Source organism: Galeopterus variegatus, unplaced genomic scaffold, assembly GCF_000696425.1.
Source record: "Galeopterus variegatus unplaced genomic scaffold, G_variegatus-3.0.2 Scaffold320, whole genome shotgun sequence".
In the NCBI taxonomy this organism is placed as follows: Eukaryota; Metazoa; Chordata; class Mammalia; order Dermoptera; family Cynocephalidae; genus Galeopterus; species Galeopterus variegatus.
Window position 1 is genome coordinate 262,020 of NW_007726431.1, and position 15,755 is coordinate 277,774.

The 15,755-nt window shown below is 39.0% G+C and overlaps 1 protein-coding gene across 1 annotated transcript in view; it reads right to left on the bottom strand.

The window, feature by feature from the left end:
- Positions 1–15,755, bottom strand: part of ARID5B (AT rich interactive domain 5B (MRF1-like)) — a 182,663-nt gene that overhangs the window by 84,703 nt on the left and 82,205 nt on the right. Inside the window, exon 4 of the mRNA XM_008567460.1 lies at positions 6,516–6,746. Within this exon, the coding sequence (XP_008565682.1) occupies positions 6,516–6,746 (231 nt within the window). The remainder of the gene's footprint in view (positions 1–6,515; positions 6,747–15,755) is intronic.

A 15,755-nucleotide genomic window follows, 5' to 3' on the forward strand; every position in this document is an offset into this window, starting at 1 on the left:
GGCCGGCCCATCAAGAGAATTTTTAAATCAAGTGAATATAGACTTATTCTGCACTTCATTCCACCACTTCTACCCCTGACCAGTGCTTTTGCCTATGACTTTTCAATGACCTGGCTCTTTTCTGTAGTGTGTATGTCTGTTTTTTAATTGACAAAAATATCTGTTTCACCTGAGAGAGGATTATGTTGATCTTGTTAATGTAATGGGATATAACTTTCTTGCTTCTCTAGATAAAATGCTAGATGCAATATTAGCCAATATAGACACAAATCCTTTTTCTGGGGTGAACAAGAATTTATTACACCCATGAGTCCAAATAGTTTTAGTAACGTATTGAGTCCAATCAGCTACAAAAGGAGTTCAGAATTATTTTTAAATCTCCTTTCAAGGTCCAAAACTAGAAAAGAAATCCACTAATCCTATTGTCCCATACATCATGACTCTGTAAATTAATTTACTATAGCAATATACAAATTCTTTTCATTAACTCCCAAGAGAGATAGTACCCTAGCTTCCAAGGTCCCTACCCAACAAGGTCCTGCCCTCTTTTTGTCTTACTGTCTTAGAAGCCGAGTCTGTATGTTAACCATTACATGTCCCACAGAGCACATGTGATACACCTCTACCAGCAGATTGATTTGGGTTTGGTTCACTATGTTGTATGATGACCTTGACATTTTCTCTGTCTCCACTTTGGCAGCACATGCGACAAGAAGAAGGTACCAAGAGTAATTGGTTAGACCATTCCATTCCCTGACAATAAACAAAACCTCTAAAACACTTCCAAGACAAAGTAGTCCTCCCTGTGAGATCGCTGGAGGTCAAGGTCTTCTGTATAAACAGCAATATTCAAAAAGCACAACTCCCCTTCCACCCAGCTTCAATTAAAGAAAAATTTCTGCCTTCTTATCATTTGGGAGATTGGCGGGCACCACGGGCAGGTAGCAAAAGCCTAAATATGGACAGGGGCCAGGAATAAAGCCATTTGATCATCAAAATCCACTGTGACCATGAAACCTATTTTGGCAAGGAAAAAAATGTTTACTCACTTATAAATTCCCATGATCCTTAACAAAACAACTGCCTTTCCTTTCATTTCCAGCAAAACATGTGATGTTTAGAGGGGGAAGAAGCAGAGTCCAGCTTGTCCTTTATGCTTCAAAATAACTTTATACATCCTGGGTTTTCTTTCATGAAAATTCAAGGTTTTATCCAATCATCTGTTTTGCTCTCTCCCTCTGCTTTTTCTTCTTTTGTCTATAATGTCATTATTTCACCCAACAGGAAAAACAGGAAGTGAAAGTTCAGTGGAGACAGAAAAGCTTCTTTAAAACATATTGTAAAAGGCAGAAAACTTTTCTTTTCCATAAGGTTCTAGTAAGACCCCAGGAACCTTAAGAAACTAGGTTCCTTTATTATTCAAAGAACTAGATGGCTTTGAATGAATACAAGTTGTCCAAGACCTAAGATTAATAGAAACAGTATAGAATCTTCATTTATCAAGAGGATTCTTTCTAAATAAAGTGAATATAGACTTATTCTGAGTCAACAAGTTGGCTGTTATGACCCGATTTTACAGATGGGGCAAGCAAGGGACCTCACGTCACATCACTTGCACAGAGAATCAGATGGTTTAAACCTGGACTATGTGCCTGGAAGCCTAGCACTTTTTTTACTATTCCCTGCTGTCTCCTTCTAGGCCCTCCAGCAGAGTGTGTGTTTTAATAATTGCATAGCCAACTTCTTCTCTCTGGAGGTCAGAGCTCATGGTACAGTCTACCCATAGACAAAACACCTGATGACAGGCCACCAAATCTCATCTCTTCTCTTTCCAGGTGAATGACCATATCCTTCTTTTAATACATCCCTTTCCCTGGTCAGGAAACACACACACACACACATATACACAAACATACACACACATACCCCCAACTGCCAAAAAACTCACAAGCATGACTTCAACTTCTACGCCTGTTTGCAATTCAAAACTCAGAACAAAATAAACCACACTTTCTTTTTTTAAGTCAACCATATCTTAATTTGGGTAGGCTCGCCCACCTTTAAGAACTGATTTCATCTAGTTTATGTATATTGGGTTGCCCTACATCTCTCTGATAGAAGCCAGTACCTTAAAGTTATCCATTTATCTACCATAGTGTGTGTGCGTGCATGCCTCTGTTTTGATTTAGCTGTCAACACTTCACACATGTGAAATCAATCTGTGTGATATTAATGTAAACATTGTGCATTACAAAGTGGTGGACATTTTATTGTTCTAACAGAAAAACAGGCAAAATGTTTGCATGTGTGTGTTTTCTCTACAGCACAGACAATAACAACATAAAGGACAGTATGTGTTTTACTAAAGAGGATTCATAAAAGAGGTAAAAGTAGGGTGGGGTTGCTGGAGAACGCCTTACATTAGGAAATTCTAACTGGACAGTGGGGGCAGGAATTATGCAGAGGGAAAAGATTTTTCTGAAGAAACAATTGCCATTCATGTCACTTTCCCCTCATTGTTATTACAATCTCCTTTCCTAATTGCATGTGCAATACAATGAGTTTTCATAATGCTTTAATGGGATATCTGTTGCTTTAGTTTTAAAAATAGTCAAATCTCTCATGCTAAGAAAAAAGCGCATTGCCTTTAAGAGCAGCGTAACCAACAAGATGGAAGAACGCAGGCAGGACGTCCAGGCTGAAGCTTTTCAGTCGCCTACCATTAATATGATTCAATTTATGCTTATGTCATAGGTTTAGATATTGCACAGTGCTGTAAGCAAGGAAGAGACTCGAATAAAATACAGCGAAGAAGGCAGATGGTACACTATCAAAACCCTTCAAGCCTAAAATAACCTTTCCCAAGTAAGAAGGATAGTTAATTAAAACCAGGATATATTTACTCTATTCTGAATATCTCAATGTAAATAAAAATCAAAATGACACTACTGTAATGTTGGATTAAATGATGAAATTTCATCTATTCTATTTTTCTTTAATAGTTTCTAATCAAACTTTTCATTAAACAGCTTCATAAAATTCCACAGAGAATTTATTTACAGGGACTCGTCATTTTTAAAGCCTTACTTTTACTGTTCAATTAAACTCGTTATTCAGTGGACAACATTACAGCAGCAGGAAGGGAGGGCGCATCCAGACAGTGGGGCCAGGTTGTCGCACTGAGCAACGTCTATTTTCAGAGATGAGTCTGGGGTATGCAGGTAAGCCATACAGAGCACGGAGAGAATGTGGGGTCGCCCCTCTCCAAGAAAGGAAGCCAGTTCTAGTTGCAAAGCCACTGCCTGGGTTCTTCCCAGGACTGGTCCAGCGACAGAGAGGGCATCGGGCCCTTTGTAAAACCCACCCAAAGGGTAATGAATACAGGCAGAACAAATCCAAAGAGACCATCAGCTGACCCAGGGCAAAGGCGGCCACTGTGTAACTTGGAGAGTCAGGACGTGAGTTTTAAACAATCTAGACATTTCCAACAGTTTTCTAATAACCTGCTCCCTGTATTTTCCAGCCAGATCAAGTCCTGCCTTTTCCATGAGGCTTTCCCTGACCCTCACTCTGCTGCCATCTCCAGCCACCGTCTCCCCACCCCCAGCCCACTGCTAAATTCCTACCATACTTGCTTTCTAGAACACTCGCCAAATACTTAATCATTGACTTTCTTGTAACATTAGTTAACCTTTCAGGTGCGTTAATCCTGTCTTCCCCAATTAGATTTTAAATCCTCAAAACAAGCAAGGACCGTGTTTTATTTATCTTTTAAATTCCCTCTCCCACCCTCACTTTATAATCGCATTTAATAGAAGAAAGCAAAAAGTATATTAGTTAATAAAATAAACATTATTCAATCATAGGAAAGCAGACACTGTCCTTTTGAGAAGGACCTTGGAGGTATTTTATGGCAATTTATGAATTTCATGTGTCAAAGGTGTAGCTGCTAAATGCTATAAACTCTTTGCCATCAGCTACACCATTCATCCACCTGGTGATATGGCTAATAAAATTTGATTTTTACAGCCTAGGCATACTGTTACCTAAATTACATTTGACCAATTACTGAAGTCACCAAACGTGTGGTACAGAATATATACTGTGTAGAAAATTCATCTGTGGGCCCCCTGGCACTCTCAGTAATCTGACAGAAGTGTTTCAGTCATCTGGCAGTGTTTAATATTAGGAACATTTGTTTAATGCTAGTCACTAATTAAATTTATGTTCTTCCACCAACTGTTAGTTGGTTGGAGAAACCCAACGCCACATTTTAACAAACACTTTAACCCGTGTCGATTTCTAATACCAGTTGGAGGTTTAAGCTGGAAATTTAGACGTGTAGCTGAGAGTGTCACACACGGAAAGTGGGAAAGGGAGGAGGGATTTTGGGGAAAGTGCTCAAATCAAGATGAAATAAGCTTTTCTCTTCACTTACTAACATGAAATACTTGAAGAAGTACAAATGGTTTGAAGAACTAACTTAACCAAAAAACTCTAATATTCTAATTATTAAACGAGTCATCTAGAAGCTCTTTAAAGGTACCTTTATTCCCAAAGAGAGCTTCCACTTTAAGAGGCTGGAGAAGAAAAACAGCATTAAAATGAGCTATACCAGGAGGAAGTTCAGGAAAACATCCAAAAGTCCAATGTTTGTGTTTGCAAGAACATTTAAAACTAGTTTAATAACTCTTAACAACCATCGTAATCACTGGAAATTGGAACTTCTTTCTATTACCAATTCTAGATGCAACAGCTTTGAAACTCAATGACTAATAACTCTTAAATTAGCTAAAAAGGTTAAACATTTTTCATTATATTACATTGTGAAACTCTAATTTTGAATACTGTTAAAATGAGCAAAAGTGTTCTTTCAGCTTTATTCTGTGTCGGGAATTTAGAGACCTCTTGAGTAGCAAGTAAGATGCAGGGTTTAGGACTGGGGGATACAGAAGAAAAACTTAAAACACAAGTATTGAAAAAGGAAGATGATAAATGCTGATCTGAAAAGAGAGGGTATTTTTCAAAATGTATCGGATACATTTATCTACTTGAATAAAAAGGTTATTTGAATATAACAATAAATATTGACATAAATATGGCAAATATTTCTTTGAAGAAGGTAAAAATAGCTCGTACAAACACTATTACCCTCTAACAGATTGACGGTTATCTGATAAGCTGTAGTTGTGAAAGACATCTGAAAAAAACTATTTATAAGAAAAAAAATGTCATGGCCTTTAGAATCCAATGGACTTGGATATTTTTGCTCCCCTTCCTCTCTCTCCTCCCTTCCTCTTTTGATCACCATCTCTCTTCCCAACATCCTTGCCCCTCCTCTGCCCACACATCTACCTACAAAATCTCTCTAGTAGCAGCAACAGGGTTGCTGGAGTCATGAAGAATCAAATTTGAGAGGCCTCAGTGGACTCCCCAAACCATGCCGAGGTCTACAACGGTTAAGCAGAATGACCTGAATCAGAATAGTCTGCAAGCGGGGGATCCCTGGGGAAACATTAGCCAACAGAATCAAGGAATGCGGCAGCACGAAGGAACCCTATGCTACCTCTAGGCCAGGGGTCTCTGCCTCTTCTCCACCCAGGTCCCCATGAAGGATTTAGCAGGACTCAGTCTCCCCAGTGGCCATTCTATGGTGGCAATTCCCAAGGAAGAGGTGGGGGGTGTTTATGCCTCTGTAAATAGAGGAATTCACAGGGAAGATGTGCAGTTTGATAAAGCGCCCCCCAAGGTGTTCTGACACCGCTGCCCAGCTTGTTGAGAACCACCAATATGATCCAATCGCTTCAACACAGATGAAAACGTGAAGGTGTAAGAGAGCAACCACCATGGCTTGCTTCCAATCACTCACTGCAACATGCACGCTTTCCCAAACTGACAATGTGGTGTCTTCTCCTCCTCTCCCTCTATCCATGGAGACACATGGCCAGTCAGCTAGGCACAGATGCAGATGAAGGTAAATGTGCACATACCCATCTTTGGTGAGGAGAGAGAGAGAGAGAGAGAGAGAGAGAGAGAGAGAGAGAGAGAGAGAGAGAGAGAGAGAAAATTCAGGGACACGGGGCTCTATTTATCTATCCACCTTATGTTACTGAAGTAGTCACAACTGGTGCATTTTCACAGTACCTTGTAACATTGAAAGGGAGTGATCAATTAAATTAAAAAGAAAAATCAGTATCTGGACAGCCAAAGCCTTTTAAGAAAGAAATAACATGAAAGCTTCCAGTCCAAAACTCCAATTTCAAGCTCGACCAAGCAACTTGAAACTCTACATTGAACAACAAATTCTCAATCACAATCTTTAACCCATGGTAAACAGGCTGCCAAGGAGGTGATGACAACTCATGCCGCAACGATCTGGGGGAAGGGAGAGGTGGCGTGGCACACGGGGCCTGTGAAAATGAGCTCATTCCCCATCACTGCTCTTCCCAAGAACCGAAAACAGGCAGACACGTGCATGCAAGTTTCAGGTAGGGAGGAAAAAACAAACGACTCACCAAACTCATCGCATATACTCTCGTTTTCTATGAGAGTCGGGTGGTCAAAGGTGTCCCGACAGTACAGGATCTGAGGGTTCCTGCTGAGCACCGCGATGCCTCCCAGGGCCAACGCAAACTGGTCGGTCAGAAGGGACGATGGCTTATCCTGGATGCGCTTCAGCATCGAGCGGTAGCGGCAGTACTGAGGGTAGCTGAGAACCATCACAATGGTTTCTTCGTCGTCCTCCCCTAGACAAACAAGAAAACACTTCATTACCCTCTTCCCTCCAACAAAGACCTTCCATGGCCACATCATGACTTCAATCATCACCTCTGGTTTTGTAGGAAAGATGTCTTCAACAAGACTCATACCAGGTCATCTCTGCCATGGTCTGGCAAAGGCCAGTGTCCTTCCGGGGCCCCTCACCAAGGCAGCTCCACAAGAAAAGCCTCGGGCCACCCCCAGCACTTAACCTCTTTGTGGAGAAAAGAAAGAATGGGACGCCCTATAGATATGTGAAGCCGTGTTTGCATCGCCTGCAAGCAGCAGACCCAAAGAACTGTTTTGAAAGAATCTGACGTAATTTTAAAGCATTAAAGTCATCATTGTAGGAAAAAGCAGAACTTTGTTGAGCTTCTTGGCACTTATTTCCACAGTTTGCTATTGCCCTTATACCAGGTTATATAATTTTTTCAGTGCTTGAGGCAGAGCTCTGAAAAGGTCCTCTGGCCCCAGAGACATGTGCATGGGTCTAAATAGCATTATCATCTGTTCTGGGGGTCATTAGTAGTACTATTCAACAAATATTTCCTGTGTTCTTTATGGACCCATGGAAAGACCATGTTTCCCTCTCCCTTGGAGTCCAGTGTCCATGTGTCTTGTTTTGGCCAATGAAAGATGACAGAAGTGGGTGGCTGTTTTAAGGGCCACGGTGGGCTGCTGACCACAGTGCCTCTTTGCCTTTGTTCTGGCCATCAGCAATGTTTCACCCAGTGACTACTCTGCCAGTCTGCATCTTGGAGTAAGAATAACCTTGGTTGATCCAAAATAGACATATAACATAAAGAAAAGTAAACCTTTGTTGTTTGAAGCAACTATGATTTGGGGGGCATTTGTTATGGCAGCACGACCCATCCCAACTTGATTGATACATCCACCCTCTCCACCCTCCCCACACCCATACCCCCTATCTTTTAATGTTCCTCAGATCCATCTGGTAACTTGGCACATCTCAGAGACCCATGCTGAGAGATGCCCCAGGCATTCTTGTAAGAGAGTTCCATCAAAACCAACTTAACTCAGGAGAACATTTCAGCAAAGTTAGTGAAGATCCTCTTACAGTGATCTTCACGCCTGTTTACACCTCGCTATATTTTGTGCTCATTTATATAAACCAGATTCTGCATAGAGAAAGCCTTCCTTCATCTTAAGCTTGGGAAATGGCAAACACCCCCTGTTTGGTAGCTTGCCACCTGCACAACGTCAAGCTGAATTTAGGCTCCATGACCCAGGTTGCCATCACTCTACAACCACGCCATCAGAGCAGTTGTAAGCAATTCCTAGACATGTCACTTGCTTATCCCAAGGGAAAACACTCAATATTTCGAGCCTTTACCATGCTGCAGGGAATTGCACAAGACAGTTGTTAAGGATACCGACATTATCATGGCCATCTGGTAACCAGTGGGAGACGAATGAGTAAGGACAGAACATAAGGATGGAACATAACCAGTACCAATGGAAGGTGTGCATGTGACCTTTTCAGATAGGAGGCCAATACCCAGATGTATTTCTAATTATGTTCACTTAGTTCCTCAGGCTGGAGGCTTATCCACGAATGGAGATGTTTAGCTGCTTGCGAGATGACATCTTCTAACAGTTTACATTTCCTAGGCTCCTGCCTGGCTTGTGGGTAGCCACTTTGTCAGCTGGTACACTTAATTAAAAGGAAATATGTTTACATTGAAGGCAAGTTCCCAAGTGAAAACTAGCTTTGAAATGCTGATATATGTCCTAAGACATGCCAATTTGAGATTTTCACAGCAGACCAAGGAGCTAAGTTCACACTTCGGGTTCAAATCTGTGCTTTTTACAGAGTTAAAGCACAAAAAGCTTCATTGGAAATATCCATCAAACATCGTCAGAACTCCCGAGCTTCTAAGAACTATTTGAAGAAGCATCCCCCAACTTGTCAATTGTATTAATCTACTCTATTTGTCCAAGGCATTGTGAATGGAAGAGAGAGGTGTAACCATGAACTGCCAGGACTCACTCCTTCCAGCATGCTCGGAGCCTGCCTGCCCCCACCCCCCTGTACATGGTAAATACTGTGCAACCTGTGGATTCCAAAATTCTATCTTGGTTGTGCCACTGGCTTTCTGTAATGGGGGAAAGTTTCACCAGTTTCTCCAAGTGTTCTTGAATTGAAATGGAGAAAGTTGTGCTTTTCAGGTTGAATGAGGGTGAAAGAACAGTTGCTTCAGCATTAGTATCATGGAAGGAGATGTCACCTGGACTCTTGGGACCACTCCACTTCTTTCCTATCTGTTTTCCTCTGACTATTTTTCATGATGATGCCATCTGAAATCACTTCCTAATTCTCTCTCTGGATGGAGTCAGCTCCCTGGCAATCTTCTGTGCTTAGAAATAACACCATTTTTCTCCCCACTTCATCCTAACTTGAAACATTTATCCCTTTTTCCTTCATGTAGTTCCTACAACACTAGCCAAGCCATGGATCCTTCTCTTTCTGTAGGGAGAAAAACAGCAAGTTCCCTCTACGCCCAACTCATGGAAACAAGTCCTACAACTATCCTTTCATTCAGGAGACAATGTCTCAAAGAGTGGTCCTTGGACTGCCCACGTCAGATTCACACAGGGTGCCTGAAAACAGGCAGAGTCTGGGGTGCCACCGAAAACCACTTACTCAGAATCTCTAAGGTTGGGACCCTGGAATTTACATTTTCAACAAGCGTACCAGGTAGCTCATGCACACGAAACTCTGAAAGCAGTAACCCTGATTCTGAATTTCGTTTTTTGCATAGACTTACAGCAATTTAGTTTGGGTTTTGAAATATATGTATTTATATATATATATATTTAGTTAGTCTGGGTTTTGAAATATATATAGTTGTCAGCTACATATTTCTATTCTTATTTCTCTTCTAAACCCCCTGGTACCTAGAACAAAATACAAGACCAAATTCTCTTCTCCCTGCCACTTTTTTGGGATTGTTGCAGGTATCACAGAAGATAGCAAATGAAAAAAGAAAACAGTCCTCTCAACTAAACATGTGAGGGCCTGAGGGACTGTTCTCCTGTTTAGAAAGAAGAGCGAATATTAATGCTATTTCCAGTACTGATAATCAAACACTAAAATTTACAAATTTACAAAAATCTTTCATATAACATCTTTTGCTCCTCACAACAACCTTATTAGTAGCATTAGTACTTATTAATATTCCCCAGTTTAGAGATGGGAAAACTGAAGTTCGGACACCCAAGTGACTAGTCCAGTATCTCAAAGAACTAGAAAGTGATGAGGGTGAGATTACAGCCTGATCTTTTAACTCCAAGTTTGATGAACTTTTCATTAGGACAGAATATCTCAAATGATAATAGTAATAATAACTATAATAGAGATTTAACTAATTTACAATATTAGGGCTGAGGACAGTGGCCTTTAACTAAGTAAAATATGCGATTTCTGTTTCCTGGAGGACTGCAGAATTCAGCCAGTTATAAGCCAGAATTCTTCTACTCCAGTTAAGTTAGGTTGTTATTATTTTGGAGCATTGCAATTCCCTTTGTAACAATTTGCCATTTTTGATACACCTTTCATGTATATCAACTCTCTACTTTCTACCCTTGTGATAGGAAAGAGCGCCAGCCCTATGCTTTGCAAGCCTAGAACCCCTGCCTCTCATCAATCTCTTTCCACACTAGGAGGTGAGAGGCACAGTTGGGGTTTGGTCTAAGGTGATAATGTTTGGTGAGACCAAAACAAAAATTATAACTTTGTTGTTGGACCAGAATTTTGGTATTGTTTGGACAGAGGCAAATCTCCAACCTTGCAATTAGACATCCCAGAGGAGGTGCCTGTAATACTTATAAAACCAGAGATAGCCCATGAGACCCTCAGAACTCAAGACCCAGAGTCAAGGTGAGATCTGGAAGAACCAACAATTCACCCAGGTCATAGTTTCACTGAGTGAAGTCCCTTGAATCTCTTCTTTGTAGTTTAGGCAGATAAGTTTATTTTACTAGAGAAACCTTTTTTTTTTTTTTTTTTTCCCCTCAAGACAAAGTATGGTCACTTTAATATGAAAGGTGTGTATAACAGAGTTTAAAATTATGAGTTTGGGAGAGCTTTCCAGATCGAAAATTCTATGATCCTATAACTGCCTCCGAAGTCTTTGCATTAAATTAACTTCCTCCTGATCCAGCTACAAAAATATTAAATTGTTCAACGGCTGGCATGTTTTATTTCGCCCTAGTACACTGGAGAAACAAATAAAGCCAAACAGCCCTTTCAAGAATTCTTATTTAAATTCCTTAGCTACTTCTTTCCTCCATAAGCATTTCATATACACATAAACAAACACTCCCATGCAAAGTTACACATAAAACAAGGGCTGCCAGTAAATGCTGTGTAGGACATATTCCTCTTTCCAATTCATAATAGGTCTAGCAGATAAATCTAAGAATGAATAAAGAATGAATAAATTGCACATTTGTTTAGCAAAAGACAAACAGAGTGATCCCGGAACAAAGATTTTCTTTCAACCACACCCACATAGGAAAAGAAATCAAAGTACTACCCTAAGGAGTATTCTCCTAACACACTCTAGCTGGCTGTCACTGGTTGGGTTACATATATGTTACTTGCTTTCAGTCAACAGCAATGATCAGCAATAAATTGCCGGTACCTAAGACTGAAATTTTAAACCATAATTATGATACTCTACTAAAATGTCATCCTGTACCTCAATTCTTAACCCTCCCACACCAAAATAATGTAAATATGCCTATTTTAAAATGAAATATTCAAAGGGCATAAGAGACTCAAAATTACTAAACCTCATTTCAACTTCAATAAAAAGAACTTTGCCTATTAAAAGTTAATACCTAAAGTACACTGCTTGTAATGCTCAACCAAAATTACTCTAATCCTGTGCTTATATCATAATTACACGTTTTGTTAACCTCTCTCAATGTCAATTTTTCACTTATTTATATATTTTCAAAGTCCAAAACAGAATTCCACAGAGAAACTGTAATTATAACGTGAGACTCCACCCAAGCTTCTCAAACAGTAACTGTATACCATTGCTTTAATCCTCAAGAGTTGGGCTGGGGATAGGGAAGGGGGGGAAAGGGTAAGAGCAGGCATTCATTGTGAATAGCACATCGCCCAAGTTGTCTTTGTACAAAGAGAGATGCATGAAATAGCAAACACAATGAATGAATGGAGCATTGACTTTCAAATATTCATAATGTTATTTTTTAAAAAAATAAATAATGGTGGCCAAATGCACACAGAAGGCTGAAAACATAAATTCCGGAGGAGAAATTTGCTTTTATCTCTTATACAATTTAGAAATGTAACTTTCTTTTTCATTCTGGGGGGAGGAGGGGAGGCTTGTTTCGGAAACATCACACTATTATGCTTACTGCAAACCACTGTAATCTACTTCTAACATCAGTAAGCTTTAAAAAAAAAATCTTTTAAAAAAACCCTTCACACCAGGATTTTATAGAGCCTGGTGGAAAAAATATGCATGTTCTTTCCTGTACCTAATTACCTCAACTGAAAAATCTGCCAAGTATTTTCCCCTTTAGTTCTCTTAATCGTATTAGGGCAAATGCATTTGGATGCCAACAGAAACAAACATTTAAAGATTTTCACTTAAAAGATTCCAAATATGTATGAAGGAGAAGTTGGAGACACAGTGTCCCTCTTGCTTCCAAGACAACATACAGTTTTCTTTCTCTTTTTTTTCAAGCAAATATGAATTAGCTCATATTATAAAACCTGATGTCTACTTTTGAAACAATTTAAGTAAAATAAAGTCAATATGAGAGGCTCTCACAATGATTTACGTTTCCTTCTGTTACTTTATTACATTAGACATTCCTTCCTCAAAGCTTTATACTTTTCATTGTGCTCCTAGCAACCAACCAACGGCAAAGCATCAACTTTATATACCTGGCACTATTCCAATTCTTCCTGCGATTGACAATTATATTGAAGTTTCCATTTAATTGTTGCTCTGTTGTGACACTGAATATTTGTCATAATTAGGCATTTCCTATTTTCTGTCCATTTCTGATTATTACTGAAAATGGAATTTTTTATTCCAGAAAACCCTAAGCATGAAAATTCTACAGATAAGAGTAGCTACAGCTGTTACTATCATTACCAACATTGTAACATGCAGAAAAAAAAAAAAAAAGAATATAATTTCTCGGAAGGTAATTTTCCTTTCAGTCTAAGTGCTCTTATTCATCTTACAGTTACTCAATGATTTCCTGTTCTAATTACAGGACATTATACAGAAAGACATTTGTAAAAGGAAAACGCAGCAGTGCATACGACTAAATAGCTTGAATTGGTTGAAAGTGTTTAAAATTCCAAAGTTGTACATCAACTTTATCAATTCGTAGTTGTAGCTCTGTGTAAATGTGTAATGTGTCAACCATATTTCTAAATCTCTCTTAAGGCAGTAAACTTAGCACCCAAAGTTAGTACACATCAAAGGGAAAAATACATTTGCAGTTAAACTGATGTTAGAGTCTGGGTGGGGGAAGATCAGTGGTTTTTCTGTGTGTGTGTGTGTGTTGTTTCTTTTTTTTCTCCTCATCAAAGCTGTTAAATTGGAGGCATGCCAAGACGAGGAGTGGAAAATATTAATAATAAAAATAAATTAAATGCCTGATTAAAAAGGAGAGAGAACAAGATTCCATCCGGAATAGAAATGAAAATGCCACAAACTATTTCATAAAAACATACTGTGACGTAAATTACACATCAGTATTGCACTGTTGTGGTTATTTTGAGAAACGGTTTGTACTGTAAGTCAGCTGCTGCTGCCCCACCCTTAATGATTTTGTAATTCTCTACACAGTGAGCAAGTGGGGGCAGCCCTGAGATTGCTAAGACAGAAAACAGACCTAGCCATACAGAACTGGCAATAAAAAGATAATGTTCTTTTAACATAACAGAACAAGGAGATTGGCTTTATTAACTAAAAAAAAAAACTACTTTAAATGGTCCCCAGCTTGCCATTTGTTTTGATAGATGGAAACACAGATCTTCCCAGGATAAGCAACAAAAACATCACTGGAGAACTTAACAAAAAGAAAATGTGGGAAAATAGATCAGTGCATGGTTGCAAACGGAACAAAGAATGTTTCAAATGCAAAACCAAGGGTTTTAACCATCTGTTTCCAAAAGCAAGCCACTTAAAATAGATGGACACACAAATACAAAAACATGTATTAATACGTTAATACCAACTTTTGCCCTTAATGTTGCTTCATCACTCAAAAAAGAAAACACGAAGCTAAACCTAAAACCAAACACCACCATCACTCTGAGTAACAAATGAACCCACTGGGAAGCAAGCCAGCTCCACCTCCAAGGTTCTCCCAAATGGCCACTGTGTTCTAAGCCATATTCAGAAGCCACTTCAGATTTCATCTAGAGAGTTTTTCATCTTATTTCCACATGGCTCATCTCAGCCAAATTTAAATATCACACAAGATAGGAGGAATTCTACAATAAGTATATCTACTGGTGAGACCCCATGGCCAGACTGATGTGTAGGTAAAGTTGGGACCACATTTCAAGTGTAATTTTAGGGGCCCTCACCGACCTTAATTTGCTTTCCTTCACACAAGTTAACCTTTAAGCTATAGTCAGCCGTCTACTTTTAGTATAAATGAGCTTCCGTATCTGAAAAATAATGGACCCATGGGACGTCCGGGAGTCAGGGCCTTGACAAAATTTTCTTTACTCTAAAATTGTATCAAAAATTTTTTCAGAGATTAATTTATGTGTTTGTTTACTTGCTAATTACCCAGGTAAGGCTATTACATTGGAATTGAACTTAGTTAAACTCAACCCTATGTTGGTTTACAAGGAGGTACCACTAAGGCACAAACAGCTCTTATGGTTACCATGGCAAGGTTGCTAAAAGAGAAAGAAATTTGACCATTATTAGCAGAATTGGCCTTAAAAATTATAACAACCTCTGCTGTTTTTCCCTTGGGATTATCTACATGGCTTTTTATTTTGCAAGTTTTATCTTACATCTACCATCATTACAAGAATCATAATTCTGTTGCTGTAGCAGCTGTACAAACCTTTGACACAGAGACCCTCCTGAACCCCCAACTCATGAATAAGCCTAATTAAGGTACAATGCTGGACAGATGAATGATAAATGATTAACTTTCACATACAAGTCTCTCAGCATGTAAGATCCAAATTTGGGCCTTAACAAGATGAAAAATCACTATTTGTCGTGACTTTTGTGGACATGATTATTTCACAAATGGTCAGCACTGATCTGATCTGGCTAAATCTAATAATTGTCAACATGGTTTATGACAGGAAAATGAAGTGTGTATGTAGAACTAAACACCAAACAATGTAGGATTGACTAATATTGATTATCTAATGCCTAGCACTTAGAAGGCATTCTCTCTCTCTCTACACACACAGACACGCACACACACACTTGTGTGTATATGTGTGTGTGTCTGTCTCATTCTCTTTCTATAATATATATATATACATATAAAAATGGTACTTCTACTTTCATTAAAACTGTATGGCCATTAAAAAGAATTAGGTTAAATAAAATGTCAGGTCATACAGATACTTATACACAAATGTTAATAGTAACATTATTCATAGTAGCTAAGAAGTGAAAATAACATCAGTGTCAATCACAGATGAACAGATAAATAAAATGTGTTATATACATACAATTGAATGTTATTTGGCCATAAAAAAGAATAAAGTACTGATACATGCGACAACATGAATGAACCCTCAAACACTATGCTAAGTGAAATAAGTCAAATGCGAAAGGACAAATATTGTGTGATTCTATTTATATGAGGTATTTAAAATAGGCTAATTCATAGAGGCAGAAAAAAGGATAGAGGTTGCCAGGTGCTGGAGGGTTGGGGAGTTAGAAGGAATGGGTAATTATTGCTTATTGGGTATATAGTTTCTGTTTGGAGGA